The 24,801-nt window shown below is 51.8% G+C and overlaps 1 protein-coding gene across 4 annotated transcripts in view; it reads left to right on the top strand.

Annotated features, from left to right (window-relative positions):
- KLHL29 (kelch like family member 29) overlaps positions 1–24,801 on the top strand; it is a 311,959-nt gene that overhangs the window by 168,509 nt on the left and 118,649 nt on the right. For 3 of the 4 annotated variants that reach the window (XM_046660074.1, XM_046660076.1, XM_046660077.1), the window contains exon 3: positions 601–930. In XM_046660074.1, the coding sequence (XP_046516030.1) occupies positions 646–930 (285 nt within the window). In that variant the 5' untranslated portion in view covers positions 601–645. Of the gene's footprint in view, positions 1–597; positions 931–24,801 lie in introns of all 4 variants that reach the window. The other variant, XM_046660075.1, reaches the window with a different exon arrangement.

The raw sequence follows: 24,801 nt of genomic DNA, 5'->3' as shown, positions 1-24,801 counted from the left end.
GGCCGCTTTCTCACTTTCTGGTTCTCTGACCCGGAAGGAATCACTTATTCTCAATAAGCTCCCTGGACCATAAATTGGGGATGACCCATGCCCTCCCAACTCACGGGCTATTGTAAGGATCAAATGAGACTTCTGTAAAGTGCCTTGTCCACCATAAAGTGAATGTACAGATGTGGCTGCTATCACCCCATCATAGGGTTGAGGAGAACGTGGCCTGTGGAGTCCACAAGATCTTGTTTTCACAGTGGGGCTGGTGGGATAAAATGTCAACCATAATTAAAATGTGCACATCCGTGTCATTAGGGCAGTGGATGCTGCAGGACAAAAAACATTAATTTAAACCAACTGGGTTCAAATCCTGTCTACTACACTTTTGCCACGTGATCCTGGACAAATCAGTTACTCCTCGTCTGTGACGTGGGGCTAATGAGCCATGCTTTGGGGGCTTGCTGTGAATGTGAAATGAGCTATCGTTTGAAAGCCCTTTACTGCACACAGAGAAGGTGCTTAATAGATGCTGACGGTTGTTGCTGCCCTCCTCCCATCCTAGCAGGGCTGCTGTTTGTCTAAATCGCCCTCCTCTCCTCTCTGTGCCAGCAGGTCCGGCCTCTGTTTCCCTGTGAGGAGCAGCCGCGGCCCACCGAGATGTCCCGGCACCACAGCCGCTTTGAAAGAGATTACCGGGTGGGCTGGGACCGCCGCGAGTGGAGTGCCAACGGGACGCATGGGACCACCAGCATCTGCAGTGCCACCGCCGGGGCTGGAGGCGGCACAGCCAGCAGCCTCAGCGCCCGGCCCGGCCTCCTGCCACTGCCTGTGGTGCCCTCCCGGCTGCCCACGCCCGCCACGGCCCCCGTTCCCTGCACTACCGGCAGCGGCGAGGCCATCACCAGCCTCGTGGCCAGCTCTGCCTCCGCCGTCACCACCAAGGTAAGACCTAGCATCCTCTCCAAGCAGAAGCCGGGCAGAGGGGGCTTCCCCTGCAGGCCAGGCGAGCTCTGCAGGCTTACAGTCTATGTGCAGAATGCTGCATTCTCTGGAGTCGTGGCGCCCCTGGAGCTGGTCTGGGCAAGTGTTTGAGTTAAAGTTAACATGGTTTTATTTTCCATAAAGTCTCTGTGACTAACATGAAGGAAGACAAGCAGGTGCTGAGGCCACTCATCGTCCTCTGCTGTGTTGATTAAATGCTATTTAATGGTTGGAATAACAGTGAGAGTCCCAGTTGGCCACACAGGTTCCCTAAATAGGTGAATTTAGACCATGCAAGCTCCCCCTGGGGCACCAGTGATTTGGGTTTGCAGGAAGATGCTGACCAGCAATAAGTCGGTCATAAATAAATGGTCATGAGGGTTCTGCTTATTAAGCATGTGCTGAGAGTTCCCACATCCAGTGTCCCCTCCAAGCCTCAGACAACCCTGTGAGATCAGTACTTTGTCATCCCCACCTTAGAGTTGAGGGTGCTGAGAGAGCTGACCCGGGGTTGGACCATCCTTGGGGACCTAGGCCTGGCACCCAGCAGTCACCCCGGAGCGTTAGCTCCCCCTCAATCCCTCCCTTCTGGAGGGAGCGGCTCCAGCCTCCTGAACCACAGCAGAGACCAGCCTGCGTTGCCAAGATGCGGAAATGAAAATGTCCCCAGGCTCTTTCCTGGCTCCTGCCTGAGTTGGTGCCCCTCATTCTGCTCAGAGCCCCATGGGCAGCCGGAGCCCTCGAGGGCCGTGGCTGGGCCGGTGGCAGGAAGCCTATTCTGCGCCATCCTGGCCCCTTCGCTGGTCAGGGGCTCTGCAGACGCCGTCGCCGCTGCCAGCCGTTCCAAGCCGCCTCCCCGAGCCTCGCGGGGCGGCGGGGCGCGCGCGGCTGGCCTTTTCTTTCCTGCTTTCATAAAAGTTGCCGGAGAAGTTCAAGGCGGGGAGCCCCGGCCCAGGCCATTGTGAGGTGGCTGTGGCGTTGGAAAGCTGCACTCCAGGTGTGCCACGCCTTTGTCTCCGTGATTTTCAAAACCCCCTTTCAGCCCTGCTTCCCGTTAATGACGGAGCGCTGCCGGGCGGCCCACGAGGCCGAGACAATGGAGCGATTGGAGGCCAGCTCGGAGCCCACTGACATCTTGCTGCAGTGCCTTATTGATTTCATTTTCCTGTTATGAAAACACCGCCCCACTGAGGTGGGGAGGGAAGGAATGCTGGACGGGGGAGGGGAGACCGCGGATTATTCTGGCATGACACCCCCAGACCAGCCACACACATTCCTCCCTTGGGCGCCAGCCCCCAGGACTGCTCTGATGCAGTGACCTCTGCCCAGTGGAGCCGGCAGGCTGCCCCGCTGGCCACATCTGGCAGGAACTTGGCAAGCCCAGCTGTTGGCCATCTGGAGAATGGCAGCTTCTGGAGCTGACTGCTGGGGGCTCCAGGTGGGAGACAGAAACTGGACCTGGGAGCCCACCTGATGGTTTCCTCCCCCTCGGTGATAGAAGCCTTTTTAGGGAGGCTGTTGGGCTGTGCCTCTGGGCAGGGGTTTGGGCTCTGCCAGGCGGGGACTGCCAGAGGAGACTGGGAGGTGAGGGCTCCTCCTTGGGGCTGCCCTGCCCGCACAGCTCCTGCTTTGCTCCCAGGAAGCTCCATATTCACCATCCCTTACTAGCCAGGCCCCAAACCACAGTACATGGGAGGGAAGGAACCCAGGCTCAGACGGAAAACAACAGCTGGGCAAGGACTGCGCTGGGTGGCTGGGAGGCAGAGGGGCCGCCGAAAGTTCATGCCTATGAGGACAGTCAGCTCCTTGGCACAGCTCCCCTCTGTAACCATCTCCAGTCCAGTTTCATACCTGCAGGGGCTTGTCCAAGAAAACACAGGTGCCTGATTACACCCTGGAATCTTCAGCGTGCTTGGGACAACGGGGTGTGGCGAGGGGCGGGGGGAGGGGGGGACGGACATGCAGCTGCAGCAGCTTCTGCCCAGGAGTCTGTCACTGAATTTGGGCCGTGGTGCCTTTCTACCGTCTTGGCCTAGTGGCTGCCCCCTAGACACCTATCCCGCAGCCTGTCTGTCTAACCCCATGCCAGTACCACATCAGTTGACAGGCAGGCCCGAACTGAGGCTTCTGTGGTTTCCCCGGTCAACAAGCTGTGTCTTTACTGAGCAGCCAAGGGCTGGCTCAGGCCCTCAGGGAGCTCACAGCCCGGGATATAACAAATCTGTGGCCTGGACAGAGTGACCCAATGACCCAAGAATGTGTCTCTCATTGAGGTTATTGGCAGAGGCAGCTTAGTGGAGCAGATAAAGACAGACATGGAACCAGACTGCCTGGATTTGAATTCCTCTCTCTCTCTTGCTTCCTGAGCAATCCTGGACAAGTTACCTAATCTCTCTGGGCCTCACTTCTGTAAAATGGGAAAAGGTGGTAGTAACTGCCTGCCAGCATTGTTGTGAGGATTGTGTGAGTTAAAACACATGGCAAGTGCTGAAAGCAGAGCTGAACCTGGCACACGGTAGGTCCTATATAGGTGCTATATAGGTCCTCACCACTGTCACCGTCACCCAGGTGAGGTCTATGGGACAAGGCCATGCCCCTGTAAGGAAAAGTGATCGTTTCTAGCCTCAACAAGAGAAAAAGATCAGTCTTCAGATAAAAAACAAGAGCAGGGGGGAAAAGGAAATTGTGTTTCTGAGTGGTTGGGGCTCAAGTTGGCCTTGTGACATGGAGGCACGACATGACATGGCAGCAAGAGGGGCCGGAGGGAAGAGGGCATCTAGTGGACCCAAAACGGAAACTGAGTCAGCACCACCTACTAAGCAGATGGTTGAGGGAAGGGATTACACAGCTTTCTGCAGCCATGGGGCCCTTGCCTCCTGGGAAAGCCCAAGTGTGGACAGAGCCAAGCCCCGACCCCGCCGGGAGGTGGGCAGGAGGGAGCTACATAGAGGCCAGGAACAGAGCTGTGTGTTCTTGCCTCCCCAGAGTGTGGTAAAGGCTGCTTGGACGTATTGGCCTGGCTTCCTCGGTGAAGGGTCTAGGCCATGTGTGGGCCAGGGCCTCCCCTGAGGACTCAGGTAAAGGTCCCCAAGAAGGTGGCTCTTGGGAACAAGTGTCAACACTGTCAGACCTTAGCATCCCCCTGGGCTGGGCATGGAGCAGGGTGAGTGTCACATGCTCTGGGGGCTGTGGGCAGCCACAGGCCTCCCACGCCATCACCACCAACATAGAGACGGCCGGCCCCTCCACCTCGCCTCCCCCTGCCCTGGTCACCAGCTCCTTCGCTGTTCTGGGGCTGCTTCTGCCAAGCCATGGGGGACAGTCCCAGCTCTCCGGGGCAGAAAAAGCTGGCTGTGCTCCCAGCGGCTGGTTCACAAGGTGACGACAATTATTTCTGTCACTGCTGCCTTCAGGCCCGAGTTGATTTTTCTGTTTCTTCATTTTCCTGTGGCCTGAGGATTTCTTGCAGGTTTTTGATGAAAGGCCAAGTGGACAAGCACAGATTCCTGGGCCACTGAGGTGCGAGGAGGACCTGGCCAGATCACACACACCCACACACACACACACCCACACACACACACACCCACACACACACACACACACACGTTGTGAGACCAATCATCTGCTTCCTTGGGGCCTGGATCAGCTCTCGAACCTCTGGGACAAAAGTCCCCAGAGCTCATGAAGAGCAGTGACCACGCCTGCAGCCCCCATTTTGCAGGTCAGAAGGGTGCGGCCCGGAGGACACCACACTGCTGAGGTCACCTGGAGAGTGAGAAACAGAGCCGGACCTGGGCTGGAAACTTTCCCGGCCAGCTGCCTGGCATGGTGTCTTCAGCAGGGTAACCATTATTGCAGCGCTGGGACGGGAGCTTCTCCCATCCTCTCACCCACCTACCCGAGAGCAAACACCGAATTTCAATGGGCATATTTCCCTCTTGTGTCGTAGGTGGGAAAACTTAGGCCAAAGATTCTGTTGACTCTCCATTGAACAGCTGGTGAGAGCGTCAAGCTCTCAAAGAAGAAATGGGTGGGTTTGAATCCCACCTCTGCCACTTAGGAGCTGCGTAGGTCTCTGAGCCTCAGTTTCTTTGTCTATCAAATGGGAATAACTATAGTATCTTCCTCCTGGAGACGTTGTGAGGGTTGTTTAAATTAATATGTAAGGAAAGCCTTTAAAGAGTCCCTTCCACTTGTTAAAGACTCAATAAAAGTTAAATTTAAAAAGTTAAATCTGAGATTGGGTCGGGCCAAGTACCATACATTTGGGGAGAAACCAGTCCTCCTGGAGGTTGGTGCTGGTGGGCTGAGGGGAGGCTCCCGGGACGGTCCCCTCCCCTGATGGATGTGGCACAAAGCGAAGCTGAGAGCCAGGACGGTGCCCCATTCCTGGCCCACACTGGCACTCCGGGCTCCAGGCAGTCAAGGCCCCGGGAGGGTGGTTGAGAAGCAGAAGCGTGACCGGGTGGCCAGGCCTGTTTGTGAGATGGAAGGAGGCACCGCTGCCCCAGAGTTGCTGCTGCATGAAATTTAAATTATTCTCAGCAAACCTGCTTGACAGATGAAACAGAAAAGGGACGGCTTCATAAAATGCAATTTTGTTCTTGAAAGAATGGACTTTGCAGAATCCTCGCTGATGTCTGTGAAATGTATTGGGGGCTTTTTCTCCTTGTGGTCCGGAGCAGTCAGGCTGAAACATTCCCATCGTTCCTCGGAACTAAGCCCTCGAAAATAAGTCTGGGCTGGGGAGAGAGAAGCTTAGCTGGTGTCAGAGGCCCAGGGAAAATGGAAAGGGGCCGTGAAATCTGCAGGCTCCATTTTCAGAGCACCAAACACCCAGATTTTTGACATTTGTGAGCAATTTGGGCTTTCAGGGTGGATATTTCCCATCAGAGAGATGACCCCAGAGACGACGTCTTCCTCACACCCCCTGAGTTCTCTAGAGAAATGCTTCCCTTTGGGGAGATGATCGGGGATTTCTGTGGGGAATCACGTGAATGACTGCAAGGCCCCGCGTGGTGGGCTCCTCCTCTCACGTGGGTCTAGGGCTCCGTGAATGGATGAAGGATGCTTTCGCACAGTTAGAGACTGAGAAGCAGACCTCCCTTTCCTCTTAAATTCACAATGAAAATCAAAGGCTGCTGAGTGGGCTCGGTTGGCAGAATCGCTCAAGCCCCTTTTGTGGTGAATTTCCAGACTGTGCATGATTTTATCCAGAAGACAGTTTCTGGCTCCATGAATGAGAATTTGTGATTTCCTTCATGATAAATTATGCCGCACTGATCATGCATTGTGAGGCAACTTGTGAGTGTTCGTACTAAGCTAATGGGTTTTGTCTGCACTTGAAGTTGCAGCCACAGTTCGGATTGTATCTTCATTGACTTAAAACCCAGCTGTCATTCATGAAGTTTGTACAAAGTTGAAAGATGTCATGATTTCCAAAGCACCCATTTCAAAGCCAAAAGTTTGGGGAGGATAGGCCTGAGTGCCTCAAACTTAACTTTCTGATTAAGGAGGCAAAAAGAGGGGAGAAGATTGTGTATTTTCCCATGTTTGTAAGGGATGAGACATTGTCTAGATTCCAAAGGAAAGTTGTCAGAAGATATCGTTGACTGGAGCCAGATGTGTGTATAAGTTAGATTTACTGCATAACAATCATCCCAAAACTTAGTGAACTTAAAACCGTCGCAGTTCTGTGGGTTGTCTGTCACTTCTGGTCTGGGCTGGCTCGGCTGATCTCTGCTGGGCTCTCTTATTTGTCTGTGGTCAGCTGCGTGTTGGCTAGTGGCTCGTGACTGGTGGCTGTTCTGGGATGGCCTCACTCACACATCTGTGCTAGCGAGCTGTCGGCCAGGGCGTCTCAGTTCTCTGTGTGCCCTGTCATCCTCCACTAGGCCAGCTCAGGCTCATTCACATGGTGATCTCAGGCTTCCAAAAACAGCAAGAGAGCAAGGCTTTGCACACAAGTATGTTTCTAACTTCTGTTTGAGGCATATTTGCAAAAATCTTATTAGCCAAAGCAGTCACGTGGCCAAGCCACATTCAAAGAGTGGGCAAACAGACACTGCCTCTTGCTGGAAGGGGCTACAACACCACATTACAAAGGGGCAGGCATGGAAGGGCAGGAAATATTTATTTGTGTCATTTTTGCAACACAGTCATACATCATGTAGCAATGTTTCTGTCAACAATAGACTGCATACATGATGGTGCTCCCATAAGATTAGTATCATATAGCCTAGGTGTGTAGTAGGCTATACCATCTAGGTATGTGTAAGTATATTCTATGATGCTCGCACAATGATGAAATCACCTAACACAGCATTTCTCAGATATCCCCGTCATTAAGCAACGCATGACTGTATAGCCCCATGTTTCCAGCACACTTCCTTAAACACAGTTACTCTCCCTCTAGCTTCCGGCCAAGGCTCACAGGCCTCAGGTAGAAAGGATAGGATCAATCCATTACTCCCCTCTACATGGCCTGGTGTAGGGAATCAATATGGAGCACACATGACCTAGACACACCTGGGTTACACCCATCCCATCCATGCCAAGAGTTCCCTAGTGAGGTCTGAAGGAAGGCACCCAGCAAGGATTGCATTGCCAGGGAGAAGGCGGTGCAGCTGGCCCCCAGGGAACCTCACGTGGGACACGTACCTTGAAAATCCACCCATGGCCAGGATTTGGACCTCAGTCGTGAAGGCTCCAACACTTGATCATGTCAGTGCCCCAGAACTGGTAGGGTTGGGACACTGCTTTTCCCAGGACAGTCACAAGGACAGATGCTAACCTACTGATTCAGAATTTAAAAATCCATCGCAAGGAGACCACCTTCATGGATTTTTGTTTGTTTGTTTTTTGAGGAAGATTAGCCCTGAGCTAACATCTGTGCCCATCTTCCTCTACTTTATATGTGGGACGCCTGTCACAGCATGGCTTGATAAGCGGTGCATAGGTCCACATCCAGGATCCGAACCAGTGAACCCCAGGCCAGGCCCTGAAGTGGAGCACGCAAACTTAAGAGCTACGCCACTGAGCCAGCCCCAACCTTCGTGGATTTTGACCAGTGGATTTCTCCCTTTGAAATCCACATACGACAACGAATTCTGACCAGAAGACTTTCTGATGTGCCTGAAATTTCCTCTTCCTGAAATCAGGAAGGGAGCCAGTTATGTGATGCAAATGCTCAGTAGGCCCGCACCGGACAGCCTGATGGCTGTTTCTCCCTGATAGGCTGAATCCCATGCAGTTCCCAAAAAGCCCTTGGAAGGGCCTCTTCTTAAATTAAATTAGGTTTTCTGCAAACAGCATCACTCGAGATGAACATAAATCTACTTCTTATTCACTTTTAATGGTTTTCCCTGTTTCACTTAATTACTCGTGTTGCAATTAAACAATTTTTTTCATTGCAAAAGGACAGTATTTTAGCTACATTATGGGTTAAGTAGGCTTTGGAGAACTAACCTGGGAATCTCATCACCATTTATAACTGTTTTTTATAGAGAAAGTATGTTCCAAAATCTAAACAGCCAGATTACAAATGAACTTTCAGAACCCAACCCATTTGTTAACTGGGAACTGTCTGTAATGCTAAAAATAACTCAGGGAAATAAACATAAAAAGGAGCGCTTAATGCCCCTCTGTATCATTTGTTCACCATCAGCATTTACCAATTTAGTTTAATTTCAGGGAAGAGAATTTCTTCCAAACCTAGACTGACCCTGTGCCCGTTTTACTCACTTTCATGGCACAGGCAACCAAATTGGCTTGAGTCCTCCTAAAGCATACTGTCCCCAAGAAGAGTCTGTGGGGTCCCTGCAGAGCTCGGCTGATGTAACCTCGCAGATTATCAATCAGTTTCAAGGCTCCATTCGCTGCCCTAAAATGAAGGCTTTGGAGAACTCTATGCGCTGCTCCAGCTGCAGTCGCAACTAGTTGTGGCATATTCATTTGCGTTGCGAATTTGCCTCTCCAGAACCCGTAGGCAAGAAACCTCATTTTCCTCTGGTAAATAAAGGGCCCTGAGAACACAGCAGAGCATCAGTCTGCACGCGGAGACTGCTGCTGCCCGCCTCTCATGTTGATGGGGTGGGAGTCCTGCCTTCCAGCCTCCCCTCTCCTGCTTCACGGAGGAGATGGGTGAATGCTTTGGACCCTCTGGCACCATGAAAGGAGTCCTTGGAGCTGGGGATGGAGCAGGGTGCCTGCCGCCATCACAGAAGGCCAGTCATCAGTATCTCCCTCCCGTGACTTAAACTGCTGGCTGCCACAGTCCCTTACAGGAAAGACTCTTCTGTCCCCACACAGGGCCCTTGCTCGCTAGACCTGCTCCCAATGCCCAGGCTACTGGGCGAAGCTTGCTGTTGTTCCCGGCTCCCCTAACCGCTCCCCACCACATCCCCACCAGCTCCTGGGCTGCAGAAAGTAGCAGTCCCTGCCTTCCCCAGAGGAACTGTGGGTGATGGAGGGGGTCACTCACATTCCACATCCTTTGGTTTCATTCAGCCCTAGAGATGGGGAATCAAAGCCCGCCATACTCCCCTTGGCTAAGAGGTCGAGGAAGACGGGAGGTGGGGGGGATTTGGAAGGATCCCAGTCACTCATCCTTTCAGATTTGACTTCTTTATTTTGAAAATGTGAATTTGAATGACTGAGAGTCACCTGGGGCAGAAAGGGCAAACCCACGAGCCCAGCTTCATGGATGGCCAGGTCCGTCAGGAGCATCCTAGGTCGGTTCTGCCTTGAGGTTACCCTGGGGAAGCTTCTCTGGCAGGACAGAGACCCTCTGAGCACAGGCTAGCCTCTCTCCAGATTAAAAGAAACCCAACGCAGCACCAGACTGGCAGTGAACATGATCCAGATTCTTGACCTACTACTTAAAGAATTCCTTTTTCAGGTTAGAAGAGACCCTAAAGCTGGTGGGTTCAGGGGGAGGTGGAATGGCCACGCCTGCAGGGGAGTCAGGCAGCTCTCTCTTTGGGGGTGCAGAAGCTGGAGAACCACACCGGGCCTGACAAAGTTCCCTTCGAGGTCTGCAGAGGGTGTTGCTGGCCGTCTATTCAACGTCCATTTTCCCTCCCTCTTCCTTCCTAACAGAATCTCAGTTCTGTTCAGGGATCACAAGCTTTGGGGAAAGCGAACCCTAACCCTCATTGGGATTATGATAATGCTAAACCAAGCATGATAATCCCCTCCCCTTCACCCATCATTGCTTTAGGAAGGGTCCTATGACCCAATTCTGGCCACTGGAACATGAGGGTAATCCTATCTGGGGGCTCTTGGGAAAGGCTTTTTTTCCTTTTAAGAAAGAATCACAAGAAAAAAGTAATCTTTCTTCCTCTGGACATTGTCATGTCTGGATGTGATGGCTTGAACTGCTATAACCATCATGCTACAAGCCTGAGGATGAAGCTAAGACATGAGGAATAGGGGGAAAAAAAACAAGAGAATTCCAGAAATAAGGCAGCAGAGCCCTAATGCTGTGTCCCTTCCTGCCTCTGGGCTTCTTGTTCCGTGAGCTAATACATTCCCTGGTTGTGTAAAAAGATAAATAAACAAAACACAACTGTCTCGATTGCATGGATGGCTCTCTAGCAACAGCATGGATGCCTTCCTCCATCTCCCAGACCTCACCTGGCAGACTGGTTTGCTAAACACAGCTGCTGTGACCTTTGTGAGTATCTTCTACCTGTTATTCATTCATTTCAGCACTCGCTGCTGTGTACAGGGCTTGTGCTATCTGTTGCTTCCCTAAATGCCAACACCGGAGCATAGCTTACTGACATCACACTCCTGTGGGGCCTTGTTTCTGTCTGAGACAAATCCACCCACACACTGGGTGCCTGAGCCATGGAGTCACTGGGGAGCCTCACCCCTACCACCCACTTCAGCCACAATTCCCCAAACATAAGAGGAGTTTTCAGGCCCCAGGGCCTTTGCACTTGCCATTCGCGCCTGCTAGAATCTTCATTCCCTGTGTTTCCCAGACAGAAATACTCCTGTTCATCCTACAACTGACAGCTTAAATGTGACTGCCTCTTTGATGGAAAAACAATCATGATTATTTCTCTTGTTCCCATAACACTTTTGTTTACATCCCTATATAATATCTATAATATCTGTAATATATGGTACTTATCTATTTATTCATTTGCCTCCTTACTAGGCAGTGAACTCCATAGGGATACGATCCATGGGTGCCCAGCATTTGAGGTTCTCAATAAGTGTTAGGGGATGGAATGAAAGAATTTATGCATAGGAATATTTATTCATTTATTTAGCCCCTCTTGTACAGATAGGGAGGATGAATGCCTTTGACATCATCTCTACCTACATAGTGGATCAGCCTTTAAAAAAATGAGTAATTTCGGTGGCTGCACATGGGGAGGATGACGAAGACAGGACCCACGTGGTGAGCTGGAGCAGAGCTTCCATGGGCTTGCTGATGGGCCCTGTGTCGAGATAATGAAGCCAGGATGGCAGTGTGGATTTCACACGTCGAGGCCCTCGTCTTAGGGCCTGCGCTCCTCCCCTCTCTCCCAAAGCATTTGGACTCACGGGATCACAGTCTTTCCTCTCAAATATTAGTATTTCCTCGGGATTTTTCTCCTGTTTGCCTGTAATTCTTGCTGCCTTTTGCATTTGGTTATTTTGTTTCAGGCACTCATGTAGTAATTACTTTGTTCCAGGCACTGTTCTAAGCACCCTCCCAACATTAACTTTTAAAATCCTCATCATAGCCCTCTGAGGTCATTATTATTACCACCCCCTTAGAGATGAGAAAGAGAGGGTGACTCGCCCACGATCGCTCAGCAGGACGGGAGTCATCTCTAGGCCGTCTAGCTCCAGGGCCAAGCATGTAGCTCTGAATAGGCCCCACCCAGTGAAATTTGTTGAATGAGTAACTGGGCTGGACACCTTTCCGTTAACATCTTTCCCCAATGCTAGTGGCATCTCCTAAAGAGAGAGCTGCAGGCTCCCCACTGAAGCAGTTTTGCTCATTGGTGGTTTGAAACAGCCACGATGTCAGGACCAAAGTGTGTAGAGGATTCCGTGGTCCAGCCCCACATTTCCTAGATGCCCCACTGCATTTCTGTCCGTGTTCTTTCTGATCTGGCAACCTTTTTTCTTTAACAGCCAAACCATATGGTTAGTGTAGACTCTGCTCAGATGCCGGATCTTGGGGACCATTGAGGCTTTGAGGCCACAGCCTCTCTCTCTTTCTCAGGGTTTCTTGTTTTGGTCCAAGATGTAGTGCGTGGATGGTGTCTACTTTAGTGGCTGCTTGCAGACTGCTTTGGTTTGCTCCATTCCAGAGGGGCAGTCTAGGCCATCAAAACTGCCCCCAGGTATTGCCAGGGTGGGCTTGGAGCAATGCCCAAGCTCAAGGGAGCGGCTCCCTCCTGTTGGTCTCAGTCGTTCTGGTGGATTTAAACCTGGGCTGGGGAGTGGAGATGCCACAGAATCATGGGCTGGCCGTTGACATCGGACAGGATAGGAGCAGCCATGACTCACCACTGCCTTCTCTGTAAGCTCAGCTCTGCTCTGGGGGAACAGGGAGAAGAAAGAAAGGTTGCTGTGTGTTATGGATTTGTCTTCAGCCCCCTCCTACTAGGGAGCAGTCCTCCCCAGAATGTGGGGAAAGGCCGCATTTGAGGAGGCTGCCGCGGGTGGGAGCGAAGCCCGAGGTTCAGCTCAGGAGATGGGGTTCAAGGCCCGTGTCCTCACTTCACCGGCTGAGCAACCTCAACACAAGACACTTAAGCTCTCTGAGACTCGGTTTCCTGACCTGTAACCCGGTACCACAAGGCCTACTTCAGTGGGTTGTTGTGAGGTCTACATGAAATAGCAAGGCAAAAGCCCTTTATGAAAATAAATGCCCTAATTCATAGACACAGAAAGTGGATGCAAGGTTACCAGGGGCTGGAGTAGAGGGGTGGGGGATGGGGAGTTATTGTTTAATGGGTACAGTTTTTGTTTGGGGTGAAGAAAATGTTTTGAAAGTAGACAATGGTGATGGTTGTGCGACATTGTGAATGTAATGAAGGCCACTGAACTGTACATTTAAAAACGGTGAAAATAGCAGATTTTGTGTCATATATATTTTACCACAATAAAAAAGAAATAAACGCCCCTTCATCGGAAGAGAGAGGGGAAATATCTGTGTAAATTCGGGGAGAGCTGACGTACCAAATAATTTCCTTTCTTAAGAGAAATGGGGGTGCCAATCACAGTGGCCAGAATGGAAGCCAGTCAAATGACAGCCCTTAATGCAGACCCACGTGGGCTTGATTGAAATGTGGGGAAGAACTGAGGAATGGGCGGGAGGGCGGCCCAGCCCCCAGGAGGGACGTGGAGGTAATGGTGAAGTTGATGTCACTGAGGAGTGCCCCCCGTGACTGACAAGGGAGCCTGCCTGACTGTCTGAGGAGGAGGCCAGCTCTCCCACTCGCTCCTCTCCCACCCGTAAGGCTCTGGGGTGCTGGGCAGCGAGGTTGCTGCCAATGAGTGGGAAGTCCTAGCCCTTGAGAAGGAGGGTCCTGGGGGATGCTAGAGCCATCGCTGGGCATGTTTGTGCTCATTTTCTCTAGCACCCCCTAGAGCTGGGGCTGTGAGTGAAGGCTCAGCTGTGCTGTGTTCAGCAGGGACTATAAACCTCACCAGCAGCAAGTGTACTTTCCAAGTTAGCATCGTGGAGCCCTGGCACAAGTGTGCACTTCAACCCTGTGCACTCAGAAGCCATCCGAGGAAGCATCTAAGGACAGCCAGCCAGCCAGTACCCTAGATGTGTCCTTGAGGTGGCCACTACCGCCATCGTCATCATCACCGTTGCTAATGTTCATTGAGTGCTCACTCTGAGCCAGCCAGGGTTCCAAGTGTGTTTGCCGTGTTAACCCACTGAATCCCACGACGACTGCGTGAGGCAAGGCTGTGATCCTCCTCATTATCTAACCTCGGGGAGTTACACAATGTCCAGGCTTATGCCACCAGCACAGGGCCGTCCAGCTTACTACCTCCTCATGATGCTGCTATAGTGTGGAGATTACACTCGCTGTGTAATGTGGGGCGGGAACAGCCCATGCTCTGAAGGTGACTGTGATCCTGAGAAGAGAGCCATGGAGGAGGAAAGACTCGTGCCACCGCAGCTCACCCGACTGAGCTCCAGGCCTTGTCCACCCACTGCCCAGCGCGGGAGCCTCCACCCCAGCCAGGAGCGGACAGACTCCACCCTGCCATCGCCTCGTACGTCAGGAATATGCTGAGGGTGTGATTTTTTTCTCCCACAATATTAGGCTGAGGAGAGGATATTGGGCAAATATATTGTATCCATAATTCATATTAATGGGAATTCAATAGTGGCAACTTGTCATCTGCTGAGATTAGAAGGGAATATTGTGAATATCGTGTTATAAAGGCATTAAGAAGGCGTTATGAATTAGATTCCATTGCATCACATCGTGTTCCTTGTAAATAATTGAGGAAGAAACTGGTGCTCGGAATTTGGGATTACCCATTTTTGAGATCCCAGCAAATCCCTCACCACGCTGATGGGGCCCCATTGATCTGACAGCTCGCACGGCTACAGGGAAAGCCTGCACCGGGCAGATCCAGAGGCTCCCTAAGATGAGCGTTGCACTTCCCAAAAGACTGTCCCTCCCAGCAGAAATTAGTAACTGCCGCATCCAGCGCTGGACTCTGGGTTTTTCTAGCAAAATCTTCCCAAGTCCAGGTATCCCATGGCCCTTGCCTCTAGTCCCTGGAAAGCTGGCTTCACAGCCGGGGCCCAGGTGGGCTCTGGTGGCATCACTGAGTCAGCAGCAGCCTTCCCACCACTACTCACGCCTGCCTCGGGCTCCCTCGTGGCTAAGACCTGAGCGCCTACACAATTGGTGGTTAGGCAGCCGGTCGAGCAGCAGCAGCTTCAGCGCTGATGGAACACACCCTGGCCGGCTGCCACCCAGCTCCAGTGGGCTTCTTGGTGCTACTCTGCCATCCTGCAGGATCCATCACTTGCTGGCTGTGCCTCCCCTTAGCCTAGACCCCTGATGTCTGGGCACGGCCCTGTGAAAGATAAACAGGGCTTCCTGGCTGGGGCCAGGGTCTATCTTTTGTTATCAAAGCCAAGAGCTTGGCTCAGGGCAGAGGAGTGGCTGCCCCCAAGGAAAATCTTCGAGGAGAGTGGGGAGGAAGCACCGAGCCTTTGTCCATGTGCAGAGCTGGGCAGAGCAGGTGGACGCTCATCCTGTGTCTCTGGCCTTGACCGTTCAGAAGCCCCTCTGTAGCCGACCCCGTCTAGGGACTCCGGGGGCGGAAGAAATTCCTGTGACCATCGTCAACTTTGTAGGCAGTTCTGAAGCAGCTGGTCATTGGTAAATGAATGAGTCCCCTTTGTCATTAGAGGTGTTGATTCAGGATTTCAAATTTGACCTCTGTTGGATGGCATGCCTGGGGGTGACCAGAGAGCGGAGGAGGGGCTGGGGATTGAGAGGCAGTGAGGGCCAAAAGATGTGTTACATGGAAGGTGAAATGATCAGTTGGTTAGCCAACCACATTAATCAGTCCTAGCTGGGATGCCCGATATACAAGCACACCAGATTTATAAGTACTTAACCCACCTCTTTGCCAGCACAGTGATGGGATTAGGACCCCAGACTCCAGATTCTGACTGCCAGAGTTCAAATCGTGACTTTTCTACTTTCCAGCTGTGTGACTTTTAGCAAGTTACTTACCCTCTCAGAGACTGTCTTCCTCTTCTATAAAATGGGATAATAATACCATCTATTTCTTTGGGTTGTGGCAGGAGATTAAATGAGTTAATATTGCAAGCGTCTGGTGTCTAATACACACTTTGATCAGTTATAATTATTACCAGGGCCTTCACTGTGTGGGCTTCACCTCTCTATTTCTTTGTCCCTCTAGAATGTGGGGCCTTGAGACAAAGGCCCCGTCTTCTTAGGTTTTGCATTGCTAGCACCTCACACTTGCCTGCTCTGTGCTCAGTAAATGGTGCGTCGAATTGTCTAATTGAGTTGTGGGTAGAAGAAGGTGAAGTCGTGGAAATTCACTTGCTTTACCAGAAAAGATAGCTGTGCACTTTTGAAAATCGTATTCCACTTTTCCATGGTTCTATGTTCTGTTTTCAGAGAAGCTCTGTGACTGTTTCTTGTTCTTCGTGTGGCATCTCAGTGATCGTAGTCAACAGCCCACAAATAAATTAAATCCGTGTTTGAAATGCACGGAGCTCCTCCCTGATTCAGGGGATCCCGAAGTCAGGCATTTTGAAAGCAATTACTGTGCTTCCACGGAATGAAAAACCATCTCCTGTATTTGATGATCTCCAGTCTCGACCCCGTGCCCTGAACAGTCCTGGGCTCCAACCATGTTCTGTTGGCTGGTGGTTGTGGTGATTAGCTGTGTTTTTGTTGTTGCTGTTGTTCCTTTGTTTTGTTTTTTAAACCATTTATGGCGGTCCTGTCACACCAAGAGCTTTACATGTTTCGTCTCGGTTCCTACAACACCCCCATGTGGTAAGTCTACAATGATGCGCGTTTTACACAGGAGGAAACTGAGCTTGGGAAAGCCTGGAGACCTTGCTCAGCGCTCCAGCTCTGAGAAGTGGGACTGGAACTCAGATCTTCCTTCCTTCAAAGCCCAGGCCTCCAACTCCCAATTCTTTTCCCTGGATGTCTGCCCTTAGATCTCTGCCAGGAGCTTCAGATATAAAATGGCCAGAATTAAACTCCACGTCCTCAGCCCCAAACCTCCTCCTCCGCCTGGCCTGGCTCAGGGCCGGGTCCACCCAGCTGTGTAAGCGGCCAGGACTCTCCCCTCTCCATCCCCATCCTCGCCGTCAGGTCCACCTGTGCATGCTGCTCAAGTCCATCCATTTCCCTCCATTTCCGCTTCCATCTAGAGGACAGAGATATCTTCCCCACCCATGCCCCTGCCTCCAGTCCACCCACTCCCTCCCAGCCATTCTCCCCACCACTGCAGAGCTGTTCTTGTCACATCTCTCCTTTAAAAAGAAAAAAAGGTGCAGTTATTCCAAATTTCTCTTGAAGATAAAGCAACTCAAGGCCATTGGTGATCCCACCTCCGCTCACCTCACCAAGCCTCCTTCTCACCTCTGCCCCTCCTCTGCCTCATGTCCCCCACTTCAGCCAAACAGAAGCTGCATCCCTGCCTCTGATGCAGCTGAGCCCGGCTGGAGTGCATGGGAGCCCACAGGACCATGCGAGGCAGAGCGTGAACTGGAAAGACACAGGCCTTAAAGACCGGCAGCCTTGGCTTGCATCGTTGGGAAGTTGCTTGCCCATTCTGCAGCCTCATTTTCCTCATCTGTAAAATGGGGATAAGAGCACTACTACCTTATAGGAGCTCTATCTGAATCAGGGAAATTCCAGGCAAGAAATCTAGCCCATCACTGGGCAAACAGTAAGTGCTCCGTAAATGCAGAAGATGGTGGTGACAGTATGTGAAACAGGAGTTTTGCTGTAAAGATAAATTCCTGGGGGCGGATTTTTAAAGCAGTGGACTCTCTCGTCTGGGAAAATATGAGGTATGAGCCTTTAAACAATGATGGCTCGCCGGTCCCTCCTGTGTTCTCCCGAGAGAATCAGACACCTCTTGCCTTGCAGCACAGCTTTGGGAAAACTCTGGCCTTTTACTATACGTGGCTGGTCCTCTCCTTCTGCTCCCCACCACCCCACCTGCCTTCCTTCCCAGCATTTTGCACATGGCATGGATTCTCTCTCATTTTCATTCAGCGAATGTGCATACTTCATTTACTGAGAGGTTCTCATGGCCCAGCCGGTTTGGCATGGACTTCTGTGAGGGCAGCTTCCTGATTGCAGACTAAGCCCAGAGCTCTCCCCTGCCTGGGCATCCCGTTGTGATGAAGAATATGCCGAGTCACAGGCAGTGACAGCGGATCGACCGTACACTGCAGCCACACGTGTCCAGCTCAGCACTGTGCGGCAACAGAATCACCGGGTGCTTAAGCTCTGGCGTTCGCCTTACGCGTTCAGCCTTTGAAAAACTCTCCCAAGACACAGTTACGCATTAAGCAGGTTGAGTTCTGATTACCTTAAGGGTAGCTTGTCCTCTGGCCTTCCCCATCCAAGTCCAACCTCTGGCTGCTGCCCCAGCCTCGCTTCCCCCAGACCCCACGCCAGAGTCAGGGAACCAGAGGCCTCGTCCAGAGGTCACACTGCAGCTCCAGGCTCCCACCTCCAGGGCCTCCCAACTCCAGTAGTTTGCTCATCAGGGCAGGCCCCAAAATGAGGAAGAAACATCTTTTTAGACTGGAAAAATAGGGCTGCTGCTGTTTTATGGTGGTGTGGTTTATGGTTTTCAAACATTTTAATTAGTTTCATTTTTTAATATAAATGCACCCTGATGTTTTGTGCAGGAAGGGCACAGTTCTTAAAATCTCAGAAATAGAGTAAGAGAATGACAGATTGGCTATTAAAGCGTCACACTCAGATGTGTTATTATTATTATTGTTATTTAACATTTCTAAGCGCCGACACTGAGCCAGGAGGTAGAGGGTGGAGGGTGGAGAGTAAGAGGGCCAGAGGTGCCTACCACTCAGGGTAGTGGTGCGGGGGGCTCCCCGAGGACGGGCAGTTGCTCTCTCAGCCGCCTGAGCTAGCCCTGCCCCCAGGGAACTTCTCAGGATGCCAGTCAGCCATCTGCTTTGTGGGGGGAGAACACAATGGGGGGTTGGGGGAGGGTCTAGGCTTTGTGCCCCAGCTCTGTCTATGTTCACTGTGAACTTGCTAAGACTTCTCACCCAGCCCACCCACCCAGCCCACCCAGGGAGGGGTTTGAGCTGTGTTTTAGGACAAGCCTCCTCCAAAGAAACCCATCTCTTCTTTAAAACATTTGACTCGAGAAAGAGGGGCTCCATAGACAGGATTGGACTTCCAGGGCACTCTCAGTGTAGTGGCTGAATGGCGGCACCGCCCCCCCCCCAAATATATGTCCCCACAGAACCTCCGAATGCGACCGTGTTTGGAAACAGGGTATTTGAAGATGTAATTAAGGTAGGGTTCTCGAGATGAGATCATCCTAGATGAGGGTGGGCTCCAAAGCCATTGACAAGTCTGCTTTTAAGAGCAAGGAGAGGGACACTGGACACGCAGACAGAGAAGGAGGCCATGTGAAGACAGAGATTGGAGTGATGCTGCCGTAAACCAAGGAATGCCTGGAGCCGCCAGAAGCTGGAGGAGATTAAAATAAAAGAAAAGAAGAGATTCTCTCTTAGAGCCTTCAGAGAGAGTGTGACCTCCTGATATCCTGATTTTGGACTTCTGGCCTCCAGATCTGAGAGAGGATAAACTTCTGTTGTTAAAGCCGCTAGTTTGTAGTAATTTGTTGCGGCCACGCTAGGAAACTCCCGCTCTCCGTGAAAGCTTCTCTTCCTAGTGTCTCCTTAAAGAAGGCCCACCTGCGCGGGGGCTGGTCTTTTGCAAAGGATGCTTTTGATGCTGAGTTTAATCCAGGAGCAGGATGGCCTGCTGACCTCCTGTCTGCTGAGCTGAGATGGAACATCATCACACCTTTTTCCTCGATGTCAAAAAATGTTTCCACAAGCTTTCTAATGACCACCTGCCTGCTTCCTGTAACATATGGACTCCAATTTGGAAAAATTTCAAAGGGCAGTTAAAGTGAGACGCTCCAGTCCTCCCACGTCCCTCTCACAACCTACAGCAGCGTCCCCTTGGAATCTGAAGGTGCCTGGTGCATCATTTGCATGTGCTGGTGTCCCCAAAGAGGAGTATGGATTTATGAGTGTGGGGTGAGACTTCTACTGTGGACCCCACTTAAAGGGAGGTCCTACATCGGGTCTCTTATTTAGCTGAAGTAAGAAAATAGGGATGAACAGGCTTTGCTCGTTATTCCTCTGGCAGAAGGCTCTTGATCAAACTCAGAGAGCCATTGAGGAAATTCTTTAAATCAAAAAACACAGGCCAAATAAAAGCTCCGAGCACTGAGCGCTCCCCTCTTCTCACGGACTTTAATTCAGAATAAAATTCTCTTTGCTGCCATCTCTGCTCCTACTTATCTCATTGTAATTGAAAGGAGAAAATTTTGCTGGAGCCCTGGCCTCAGCCCCTCCTCATCTTCAAAGGTCGTGCTTTGATTGTGTTATTTCTAGCAGGTCATTTTACAGAGTTACAAGACGGTGCTGGTCCCCTGATCCAAGGCGGGCCCCCCCAAACCCACATACTCACCTAGACAAACTGTCCGCTAATGTAAGCCATGGCTTCTGGGTCTATTTCAGAAGACGAGAGATGCCCAGGCAGGCTCTAGTTGGCCTAGCAGGCTGTGCTGTGTCTTTTCCCCAGCTGTTCCCGTGAGTCTGGGTATGGAATTAGATTGCAGCCCAATTGTTTACCCAGCTGTTGCTGGCAGCCTAAAACCCATACTGGAGCAGGCATCAGTGCTGCTCAAAGGAAATTTATTCTCTAACGGCTGGGGGACTGGAAGCAGAGCTGTGTACCGTGCTCCTGGAGAAAGGCACCCCCCTCCCAGATCTGCCCTCTGGGGATTAGACTGCAGAAACTCTGCGAGTAGAGAGTACGCGTTTGGGAATTAATGGTTCTGCCCAGTGGTGTTCACGCTGGTAAGTTACATCTTGGAAGTGATTTAATGACATGGGTTTAATCTCTTTGGAGGAACACATGAACCATACGAGCTAATCATGTCCCTCCAAGCCCATGGCGACACTGCAACCCCAAGCTGGCAGTGCTGGGGCAAGTCCTCAGGCCCAGAGGCTGAGCCGGGGACAGAGAAAGTCAAAGACCACACCACCTGGCATAGGAAGTGACATTCAGCCTCAAACAAGGAGGTGAAGTGGAAGACGCAGACCATGGTACCTACGGGACCCCCACAGCAAGAAGTGGCCATCCGAGTGGGCACAGTATGCGGAGGGATGCCGAGAGGACCTCAGGAAGCCAAATGAATGAATAGATTGGCTCAGCTGGGCGAGTCTGCAAGCGACTGCTCCCGAAAAACAGCGCCTTTAAAGGTCAGGGCGGTTCTTCCGAGCGCTCAGCAACATGGCAGCTGAAATCGGTATAAGAAAGGAGATAGATTACAGGAGGTGGAATCCGTTACTGAAAGATTCTTGGAGTCTAGCAACGATCGCTGCAGCTCACTGCTAACCGGAGATTTATGTGACAAGATTATCGATGGTATTAAGCACATTTAGAAGAGAGGATTATACCTACTTCTGGGTCAGGTCCGTGCCACCAGGCCCCTGTCTGGCCAGCCTGTTAACAGATGGACCGCCGGCTGCATGAAGGTGAAGCTAAATATTTGCACAGTCACGGGAAGTGGGGAGAGTCAGATGATGCGTTTAGTGCTGAGTGGCTAAGTTCAAATTCAAGGGAAGAATCTGGCTAGGAGTCTCTGCCAAATCTGAGGAAAGCTCCATTTCCACCTCCTCCCGTTCTCCTCCCCACCCCAGCAGCCTCCCCAGATCTTTGGCTTGGTGAACTCCCTCACCAAGAGGAGGCGACCCATGGGTAACTGGAAACTGGACGCTGGTGTCGGGAGACATCATCGAGGGGCGATAGAAAGGAGACTGTGCCGAGCCCACCAGCCGCCTTGCCGGAAAGGAACTTCCACACAATAGCAGACTCTTCTCAAGAGGAGGAGAAGCTCTGCAGTGGCTCTGCCACGGGAGAGAGTTTAAAATTAGACCAGGAAAAGCTCCGGAGACTCTGCTGTTGGGAGCAGTTCTCGGTGGCCTTTCAGAGGGCAGCTGTGATGCGGCTTGATGGGCTCCTTCCTCCTCTGATGGTGAAGCCCAGCCGGGAGCCGGGACTGAGCAGAGGGACAGTGAGTGGCAAGCCTCTGGGACGGCTTCACCGGCTCAGTATGCCCGCCCACCCCGCCTCCGTCTCAGGGATTGTCGAGGAACCTTTGAAGCTGGAAGCAAAGCTTCAATTGAATGTGACCTCAGAAAACGTTACTTTTTAAAAATGATGGTAAAATATACATAAGCCTATAATTCACCACTTTCAAGTGCACAATTCTACGGCGTTTAGTACATTCACAAGGTTTGTAACCATCATCACTTTCCAGTTCGAGAACATTTTCATCAGCCCAAAAGGAAACCCAGACTCATTCAGCAGTCACTCCTCATCCCCTGCACCTTGAAAGTGTTCCCTTTCTAAGTCAAGATAATAAGATGTTTGCATGGAATGTCCACTTTGCCAATCGGGGAGGAGGGAGAGGGGCCTTGTGCTTGGCTTATCCGCCCCTCCTAAGGAGGTGCGTGCCCCAGTGCCTTAGCACACTCAACACTGTATTTTAGTTGTCTAAACTCTTTCTCTTTCCCCAACGGGTGCTGCCAGTGTCTTATTCCTCTCTGTCACCTCCGCTCTAGCATAGCAGCTGGCACATAGCATGCCTCGGCCACCTTTGTTGGACGGAAGGATATAAAAACCAGTAATTCAGTAGCTGATATGCTCCTTCTTCTTATTTGGGGACATAGCTCTTTGTCCTCGAGTTGTCATACTTCTGAACCCTGCATAGAAAGAAGCAAAATCCAGAGCAGGAAGAAAAGGCCCTTCATGTTGCTGCTTCTAATTAGATGCCCTGTTAAATTGCAGCAATTTTGCTCTGTGGTTCCCTCTCAGCATGTCTAGAAGCTCTGAAGAAGCTCTTAACCAGGAAAGCCAGGAGTTCATTTTATTCTCTTCCTCCTTATTTTCTTTCGCACGCCAATTTACTTTTTTTAGCTGTTTTGCTTTTTGCCTCTGCTGTTTGTTGAGATTTGTGTATTTAACAATGCTTCTTTCAGCGAGGAGGTTAGTGTGGTGTCGTGGAATCCCCAGGGCCCCCCCACTAATCGCTTTTGATGGAGTAAGACTTGGAGAATCAATTATTTTGCCTCCAAGTCTGAAGAAATTCACTGTTCCCTTGCCCTCTTACACGGAAATAGAAGCCACGGGGAGAGCTCGGCTGGGGCCCCTCCTCTGCAGCCTCCCTGGGCCGCCCGAGGCCCCCTCCCCTCTCTGGTGGGACCTGGAACCATCAAAGGGACAGATGACGGTGTTTGGCGCCCATTTGTCACTCCATTGGAGGGAACCAGTTGCAGTGTTAACAGTCAGGCCTGGTCCCGTGTTTCATGAATATTTTAGAATGTTTGCTGGCAGAATTCTAACCGCACTGTGTCCTCCTCGGTGTACGTGTCACCCATATTCCAGAGTTTAATCAGAGCTCTAGGGGAAGGAGGCACTGCTTCTCCATTAGGCTCTTTTATTATCCTAAAACATGTCAGCTAAGCTGCTCCGTGCCCAGGGTCTAAAGTCCAGGTGGTCTCTCTCATTCTTGTGCCACGCCGAATCCTGACACACGGGCAGGGAAAGCGGCCTAGTTTTTATTAACTGAAAATTCAGGGGCTCGAGAAGGAATAGCCTGTGTTGGCCCCGTTGTAACGTTTTTCTTGCGTGTCTTCCGGCCTGTTCTTCTGTGGTGGTTTATTTCTGAAGTGCCCTCTCACCAGCCTTCCGCTCACCCCAACCCTACCTGTCTTCCGGATCCCACTGTGGGGATCCCATACCCTCCAGTGAGTCTTCACAGAAACCTCGGACAACTCGGCATGTCCGAATCCCCACCAGGCGCTGTGGGCTTGACCCGTCCCCTCCGTGGGGACCCAGTGGCAGGGCCTGCTCCTCCTCCTGGCCTCCCCACGGCCTAGCCTGGCACAAAGCTGGACACCAAGTGGGCCACGGAAGGGAGGCTGAATTGGTAAGAGGCCACATGAGGCCCGGAGCTCCCCCTTTGTCCGGTGGGAAAGCACACTGCCCACTGGGAGCAGGCCGAGGAGGCTATGTCCTGGGGCCTCAACATCCCTCACCAGCTCACCCTCTCCCACCCCTCCCACCTGCTGCCGGGCCAGAGCTCCAAGGGTGCTCCAGACCCACCCACGCCCAGGCCTCCCCTGCCTGCCTCAGCACCAGGGCCTTGGAGACTCGTGCTGCCCCCACAGGCGAGTCTGTTTTCCCTTCTATGTGGTTTTCTTCTCCACACCATGACAGTGGTGCCTCAGGGCTTCTCACTCCCCGTGATGTTTGTGATCAGTCCTGCAGAGGCTCTCAGGAACAGAGGCTGTTCTCATGGAACTGTCTTTAGGGGAGACAGAGCAATCCACTCCAACCTTTGCTAAGCGGTCACACTGACTCCCACCTTGTGAACAAAAATGAGACCGTGTATGCGGGGCATCTCCATCCCTCTGAAATGGAGAAACTCTCTGAATCCCAAATTCCTGACTGGCTTCCTTTGAAAGAGGCTCCACTTTGCACACCTTTGCCTCGCGCTGGGTGGCACACTGTTTGTGAGGCCAGTACACGCACAGACAGCGTCCGGAGCAGCCTGGGGTCTAGGGACGGGTCTGCTGAGATCCGCTTGGTGCTGGCCCAGACCCGGCCCTCAGCAGGACTCGGCCCTGGACACCTCGGGGTGAGGCCAACGTGGACCCTGGCCATGGTGGAGCCCGGGGGGCCGTCAGGATAGGCCAGCCAGCCAGCAGGTTAAACAAACAGACAGAAACACCAGAGATCCTTCAAGGGGGCACACAGCTGATGGTAGGTCCGGGGGCCACTGTCCCCGTCACCCTCAGATCTCTCATGATCCCTGAGGGACAGCGAGTAGTAGGGGGTTGGGATGTATTCAGATCTTTTAGGAATGTGGGATTTGGATCCTTCTTGCACCCAGGATTCTGATAAAAGACACACACACAACACACACTCACACCCTCACGTTCTGTTGACGTTGAGGTCTTTAAGTGCAGAGCTGGGAAAAATCCCCTCG

The sequence above is a fragment of the Equus quagga genome, chromosome 5 (genome assembly GCF_021613505.1).
Source record: "Equus quagga isolate Etosha38 chromosome 5, UCLA_HA_Equagga_1.0, whole genome shotgun sequence".
NCBI lineage: Eukaryota > Metazoa > Chordata > Mammalia > Perissodactyla > Equidae > Equus > Equus quagga.
Note: the sequence above shows the minus strand (reverse complement) of the source record. Positions and strands in the feature narration are given on the sequence as shown.